General features: G+C 35.5%; 1 protein-coding gene across 2 annotated transcripts in view; it reads left to right on the top strand.

The window, feature by feature from the left end:
* NFATC3 (nuclear factor of activated T cells 3) overlaps positions 1-8,303 on the top strand; it is a 100,407-nt gene that overhangs the window by 52,977 nt on the left and 39,127 nt on the right. For both annotated transcript variants that reach the window (XM_019654920.1, XM_019654910.1), the window contains exons 5-6: positions 1,550-1,722; positions 4,773-4,913. In XM_019654920.1, the coding sequence (XP_019510465.1) occupies positions 1,550-1,722; positions 4,773-4,913 (314 nt within the window). The remainder of the gene's footprint in view (positions 1-1,549; positions 1,723-4,772; positions 4,914-8,303) is intronic.

The following is an 8,303-nucleotide window of genomic DNA, read 5'->3' as shown; positions in this document are numbered from 1 at the left end:
AAGCAACGTCCTCCACAACTAGACTGAAGAACAAAAGGACAGCAACTTGTCTGTTCCCCTTCCCCCAATTCCCCAGCACTGTTCCCATCCTCCAATTCCCCAATAAAAAAAAATAAATTAATTAATTTAAAAAAAATGCACATATAAGATTAAAGTTTTGGCATTTAAGGTGTTACATTTCATTATCTTCAAAATGTATTACTAAGTATGGTTGTTTAACATATAATCATGGTAGGAAACAACAGTATCTACAACATATCTTTGTTATTGATATATTGGAAGAATAAAGCAAATGGGTAATTAATGATCAACGTTCTAGTTAATTTAAAGTTTACTGTCTCTTAGGTCACTCCTTGTTACCCATCCTTTTACTTTATCTACCACTAGTTCCAAGTCTGATGTTCACAGCCCAAAGGCTATAGAAGTTGCTTTGAAGGACAATATATATTATTACAGAACTACTATGTCAAGATAAGAAACCAGTAAAGCACAAGAAAGAATCCCAAAAGGATGAATAAAAACAAGATGTTTCTAAAAATCAGAAATACTTCTGAAAATATTTAATATCAAACAACTATACTTTAGCTGAAAGCAGTACTGATCAAATTGTATCAAGTAGTGATTATTAATGTTAACATGCCAACATGAGTCTTTAGGCTGAAAAACGAGATATCATACATTTTATTGAGTTTTAAGGAAAGGTATTTTAGCAGACAGCTAAGTTTCTTATAGAAGATTTGGAATAAGAATCAGAATTGACAATCTTTAAACTCTGGCTAAGAAATGCAAAACAAGAAAAAAACCCCAAACCAACAAAACACTACATATATAGGAATGAAAGTCTGGGCCTTTCTCTCCAGGGTGCTAGCTGGACTTCTTCCTGGTGGCCCTTGGCCCCAAGAGGAAGTTATGAGGCTATTTAAATGGTAGGCTCACAACGTACACAGCATCACTTGGCCACCTTCTGTAAGGGCAGGTCTCAAGGAAAGGGGACATAGGCACTCTACTTCGTAATGGGAGAAGTGGCATTCAAGTACAGCAGAGGTGTCAAACTGGCGGCCCGCGGGCCGCATGCAGCCCTCGAGGTAATTTTTTGTGGCCCACGAAGCTCTGAAATAAAATTAAAATAGAAAAAATTAATATGAAGAAAATAGTGCTTAGGGGAGATCGAGGCAATACCGTACACACAATTCCCTCGTTAACCCTTTACTGAAGACGAGTATACAAAAAATTACCTTGAGGGCCGCATGCGGCCCGCGGGCCGCCAGTTTGACACCCCTGAAGTACAGCAATGGGAAGGAATTATTGACAGCCATCTTTGCAAACAGTCTACCACACTTACTATTACACTTTTGTCGTACAAAACCATTTTTAATCCCAAAATTGAAATAGCAGAAAATAGTAATCAATCATATATATCTTTCTTTTTTGACCTGATTTTAGATAGTGATAGTTTTTTTCTGCCAAATTAACAAGGGCTATTTAGCTGAGTTGTTTAGAACCACTAATTATCAATAAGCAAATAACATTTTTACATTTTTCTCCCTAGTATTGACTGTGCAGGTATTTTGAAACTCCGCAATTCAGACATAGAACTTCGAAAAGGAGAAACTGATATTGGCAGAAAGAATACTAGAGTACGACTTGTGTTTCGTGTACACATCCCACAGCCCAATGGAAAAGTCCTTTCTCTGCAGACAGCTTCTATACCTGTTGAGTGCTGTAAGTGAGCTTGTGATGATGTTTTAAAATTTTGTTCATAATAGGTCTTTTTCTGTTTTGCTTATAATGTAACGTTTGGATCAAAACTGTAAACTGAGGCACAAGAGACTGGATAGCTGGTGTGATTTTTTTGTTGGAAATAAAGCTACATGGTTAGGTGGGAGGAATGCTGATCTTGAAGTTAGAAAATGGTTTCCCATTAAATTTTGACCTTAGTTAGTTGTGTGACTACACAAAAATTCTCTTGTCCACAATTTTCTTGTATGTAAATGACGAATGTGGGCTTGATAACACCTGAGGATCAAATCATGAAACTGTGATTCTTATACTGTCACTTGGTCATCTTTATTTAAGTAAAAGGTCAGCCTTCATGTTGGAAGATGCCTGTTTCTACGAGCTGATACCACAGCTAAATAAGGACTTACAAGATTTTGGTTTTTTACCATAAATTTAATTACATCATCAGATTGAGAAAGCAAATACTTTTTCCCCTGATTTAAAAAGGCAAGAAATGAAAAATGGTCCTATACCCTGATACCTACTTAAGCCCTGAAGAGCTGTGATCCTCTGGCAGGTTAGCTGGTAGGACTGAAATATTGAAACTGCTGTTTGCATCTTTAGGGCATAGACTTAGAACTGTTTTAATTCCATGTCTTAATTTTGTATAGGAGGAAACTCAGGCACAAGTATTTCAAATACTCATCTAAGTTTATTTGCTTGTAGGTGACAGAACTGTTCCTAGAGCACAGGTTTTCTTAGCACTCTTTCGGATATATTATACCATTTTATTTCTGTTAACCACCTACATTCTTAATTTGGAATAACACCTACTTAATTACCTTTCTGTGCCTCCTTTTGCTGTTTGCTGAATTGGAGTAATACTTTATCATTTTCCAGTTGACTGTAGGAATCACTGAGTAGTAGAATTCATGTAGAAGAAATCCATGGTAGTAGAATTCACTGTAAAAGTACTTTTTGTATTAATTTTTAATAGATAACACAGGTACATGGTACGGAACTCAAAAAGAATAAGAGTAGAAAGTGAAAAGCAAATTTCCAAGTCAATTAGTTCTTTTTTTTTTTTTTTTTAATAGCTGAGCCATCCTGCCACCTGTTGGCAGCTCAGCGGCTGCTCAGCTTGGGCCAGGAATCAAACTGGTGACCCTGTTGCTCAGAGCTCACACTCTTCTATTAACCAACTGAGCCACTCGGTCGGCCCTAGTTCTCCTTCTTAAAAGCAGCTGTCATTGCCAGTGTCTTTATTACTCTGCCAGAGTATTGTATGCCTGTATAAGCATACATATATCTCTATTACTTAGCAAAGTAATTTAAATAATTTAAGTTTATAGAGTAGTTTGAGTTTTTAAGATGAAGTTCCTTTGAAGTGATTTCCTATTTTTTCTTTTAGTTTATTAAATATATGATTGTTGTAGAGAATATAGAAAATGCAGAATGGTAAAAGTAGTATTAAAATGTTTTGTAATATCATTTCCCCAAGATAGTCACTGTTAACCATTTTTTGGATTTTCTTTTTTCTTTTTTGGTCTATACATATATACACGATATTTTCTTGTTGGGCTTACCTGATACAGTTTTATATCTTGTTTTGGTATTTTTGCTTATAATGGGCATTTTCTCATTGTTAAATATTCGTCAGAAATACTGTTTTTTAATTTATACATAGTTTTTTATTATGACTAATACCATTTGTTGAACACATTTTTGCTGTTACTTTGTACCTCTGATGGCTAATTTCTACCATAAATGTCTAAAATTTGAAATAGTCTACTCCCTAGGCCAGTTAGTACTTGTTTCCATGCTTCTTCTCTGGGAGCCATTTGGAACTTAATTAAGGACATAAGTATTTTCTGAGAACTAGATTGGTGCTCAGTACTTACCAAGTGGTAGTTGATACTAAATCACAGACCCATCCCCAATGAAAGAATCTATTTTAACATTCTCTTTGAGGGGCAGGGATTCTAATTCGCATACCTTTTGTGGCTTGGTATTAAATAGTTGGAAGAGACAAGGGCCTTAGTGAACTGGGAGTGCATGCTTCCTAAAGGCATTCAAGTTTAAATTTATTTAAAATATTATTCTAGCCAAACAAAACACAGTTGACCTTCAAAGCCACCAATTTTCTATCTAAGTGGTACAACTAAAAGTAGGCCTGTTTTCCAGATTTGAAGAATATAATCCACTTTTTTTTGGTTTTAATCCAGAGAAACCAGTTATCTAGGTATTAGAGAATCTAAGCAATTAAAAGAAGTATAATCTCAAGCAGTTAGGAAAAAAAAAAGAAAGAAAAGTGAGAAATAGGATCTCCAGAAACCGTAGCAACTTGGAATCAGTCAGTATCATAGAAAGGTGGCACCAGGGTCACTTTTTAATTTAAATACTGATTCTAAGGCTTTAAGAGAACTTGTTCATGTACCTTGGAAATGAAGAGTGCAGTGCATATAGAAATATTTACATCCATTTAAAAAAATTCACTATTGAAATGTGTACTTCATGGATGCTTCAGTTATGTATTTAGAAAATTGTCCAAAATGAAATCCTGATGTCTCAATGATGAAAGGGCTACTTGGTATTTGTCCTTTAGAAACTTTTCTTGTTTTAATTGTATGCAACACAATTACATATCTTTGGATTTAATTTGCTTTTTATCATTACATTTATCAATTTTAACAGACAGTTGTAGGGAAGAAATATATTAAAGACTTAAGCTAAAAAGAGAAAAGTTGGATGAGGTGAATGTGTTGGAGTCAATATGAAGTTGCAGGCATTAATTAATTTCTCTATTAGTTGGTTTCTTTACAACTGTAATCTAAGAAAATAATTTAGAAATCACATAAGTCTAATAAATATTCTGTTTTCTAAATAGTGGAGTTATTTTAGTGGATATTGTTATCATTGTCTTAAACTGTAAAAGCCCAGTTTGCTTCTTTTTATTTTCATTTTCTAGCTTGAATTTGTCATTTATATATGAAAAATTGTAAACTAATATTTTGTCTCTTCTCACCTTGTAAAAAAAAAAACAACAACAACAGCCCAGCGTTCTGCTCAAGAACTTCCTCATATTGAGAAGTACAGTATCAACAGCTGTTCTGTAAATGGAGGTCATGAAATGGTTGTGACTGGATCTAATTTTCTTCCAGAATCAAAAATCATTTTTCTTGAAAAAGGACAAGGTAAATAATATGAGATTTGAGTTGATTGACCTTAAACTAAGGCACAAAAGGATAAAATGAATTATTCAGCTGTTTCACTGACATTAATCACAAAATAGTTTTCTTAAAGTTACAGTGATTTATTTATGCAGAATTTATTGTAAACCAAACATTTATTAAGTTTTCATATAAATGTTAAGTTTTCATGAAGGTTGTCTCAAAAGTAGGAGAATCCCCCAGAAGTTTTACTTCTAGTTTTATATATATATATATATATATATATATATATATATATATTCGAGAGAATTGAAAACTTATATTACACAGAATCTTGGACACAAATGCTTATAACAGCATTATTTGTAACAGCCAAAAATGGAAACAACCCAAGCACTTATCAACTGATAGATGGATAAACAAAATGTGGTCTACCCATACAATTATGGGATATTCTTCTTCTATAAAAAAGAAGAAAGTACTGATTTATGCTACAACGTGGATGAACCTTGAAAATATTGTGCTAAGTAAAAGAATCCACCACAGAATGTCCAGAATCAGCAATTTATAGCAACAGAGAGTAGATTAGTGGTTATAAGAGGTTGGAGGAAGGTGTCAGCGGGGAATGACTACTAATGGGCATAGGGTTTCTGGAATTAGATAGTGGCGATAGTTGTAGAGCTCTGTGAATATACTAAAAACCTCTGAATTGTATACTTTGAAAGGGTGAATTTTATGTATAATTATATGAATTATAGCTTAATTTTTAGAAAAGTAGAAAAATCTTGTGTCTATCAGAGAGTTTTATTTTAGCCCTTCTTGAGCATATTTAAAACATTTTTCTACCAATTATTCCCTCTCTCATATCTTTTTAAGCATTTAAAAAATGTAAAATGAAATTTTATTCTTATAAGAATAATATAGCAAATACTCATACCTTCTACTCAGTTTAAGAAATAGTACATTTATCTTTTTGTTTGTTTGTTTTTTGTTTTTAAAGATTTTTATTGGGAAATTGGGGGAGGGGAACAGACAAGTTGCTGTCCTTTTGTTCTTCAGTCTAGTTGTGGAAGACGTTGCTTCACTGGCCCATGTTGGTATTATCATTGCACTCTTCCCGGGTGAGGCAGCCGCTCTCCGGTCATTGGATGGCCACTCACGGCAGCTCTTGGCAGCTTACGCTGGCTGCTGGCCACTCACACTGGCTGCCAGCCACTCACAGTAGCTTATGGCAGCCCACTGCAGCAGGGGCTGCAGCCTACGCCGTCACTGGTGACTCACGGGAGCCCAGCTCCAGATTGAGGTGTTGTTCACCATCTTAGCAGTAAAGGGCACAGCGTCACTGGCTCTCGTGTGGGTTCTGAACTGGTGCCCTGCTGCTCAGAGCTGGCGTCTCAAGCCAACTCCTAACCAACCCGCCACTCGGCCAGCCCTGGACATTTAACTTTGAAGGCCTCTTGGTGCCCCTTTTCAAATGGATCCCTCTCCTGAATCTTTATAGTTTTATTTTATGTATTTTTCTGTTTTTGGACTTTATATAATGTTGCATGTATTTTTCTGAAAATGTTATTTTCAGAGGTCAACATTAATGTTTTAAGATTGATCCATGTAACTGAAGATCTTTCACTGTATATAGTTTTACTGTATGAATGTGCCACAATTTATTATCCATTCTCTCACTGGATATTTGGGCCATATTTCATTTTTGGCATTGCCAAACAATAATAGCTAACAATGCTGCTATGAGCGTTCTAGTTCTTAGCACCTGGTGGACTAGGCAGGAATGTCAGTAGGTGTAAAATGGTATCTTGAATTTTGGGTTTGAATTTCCCTGTTATCTATTGATGTTGTTATGTGCCATTTATATTTCTTTTTTGTGTAACACCTGTTCATGTCTTTGCCTATTTTTTTTCCATTGAGTCAATTTTTATTTATTAACTTATAGGATTGCCTATATATTCTGGATATCAAAATGAGCTGGGGAAGTGCCCCATTCCACTTTCCAAAAGTTTTTGTGTCATGTAGCCTCAACTTCCTTTGAACACATGGCAGAGCTCATCTCTGAAACCTTCTGGGCTGGGAGCTGTCTTTGTGGGGAGCTGTTCATTTCTGATAAAGTCTATTTGTAGTGATAGGACTATTTAAGTCTATTTCTTCTTGAATTAGTTTTAGTGATTTATATTTTCCAGGTAAATAGAAAAACACATTCCTCCTGTGTTTCTTCTTTACTCTCATAATACTACCACATTCACAATACTTCTGACACCAGATGTGTGAGTTTTCCATACATCAAGCAATTCTTCAACACCAACTGGGTGTCCTCAATCCAGTTCAGTTCAATTCAGTTCTGAAACTAGCTAGAGTTAGTGCAGACCCCATAGCTTTAAGGGCTTAGTCCCATAAGACTACCCCCAACTTCGGGTGCCAGTCTTAAGTAGTAGGTACCCAGGTTACCCATAACTTATGTCTGACTTGGTTCCCAAGACCCCGTTCCTCGATTTGATTATTTGGTAGAACAGTTCTCAGAACTCAGGGAAACTTATTTATGTTTACCACTTTATTATATAATAAAAACTATCATAAAGGATACAGATGAACATTTAGATGGAAGAGATACATAGAGCAGGGTATGTGGGACCGGCACACCACTCTTCCAGCACCTCCATGTGTTCAGCAACACGGAAGCTTCCTGAACCCCATAGTATTGGAATTTTTATGGAGGCTTCGTCACATAGGCATGACTGATTATTCCATTTCCAGTCCTGCTCCCCTCTCTGGAGAATGGGGGTGGTCCTGAAAGTTCCAGGCTTCTAATTATGGCTTGGTTTTTCTAGTGACCAGCTTCCATCTAGGAGCCCATAAAGAGTCACTTCCTTAGAACAAAGATACTCCTATTACCCAGGAAATTCCAAGGGATTTAGGACCTCTGTGTCAGGAACCATGGTCAAAGACCAAATATTAGAACAAAAGATGTTCCTAGTGCTCTTATTAGGAAATACAAAGGTGTTTTTTTTTCTCTTTTCACAGAATTTATTTTACACCTGTTATACTACACAGCATTTAAAACACTGACAGGTCAACTCCCTGATGGCTGCGGCCAGACGGAAAGGCAGGAAATACCAAGGTTTTGAGCTCTATGCCAGAAATTGGAGGCAGAGAGCAATATATATATTTTTTCTATTATTTCACACCAGTATTTTATGTATTTCACCCAAGTTTTTTCAAATTTATTGACATTAATTTGCTCATACTATTCTCTTTCTGCATCTGGAATTATATGCCTTTTAAAAAATTATCCCTGCTGTTTTTTTAATCAGTATTTCCAGAGTACTTGGCTTTATTGATCCTTTCAGTTGTGTCTTTGTTTTCTGTTTCTCTAATTTCTGTATTTTTCCTCTTTTTCACCTTTTTTTT

The sequence above is a fragment of the Hipposideros armiger genome, unplaced genomic scaffold (assembly GCF_001890085.2).
Source record: "Hipposideros armiger isolate ML-2016 unplaced genomic scaffold, ASM189008v1 scaffold_9, whole genome shotgun sequence".
Classification (NCBI taxonomy): domain Eukaryota; kingdom Metazoa; phylum Chordata; class Mammalia; order Chiroptera; family Hipposideridae; genus Hipposideros; species Hipposideros armiger.
This window is presented reverse-complemented; position numbering and strand designations above follow the sequence as displayed.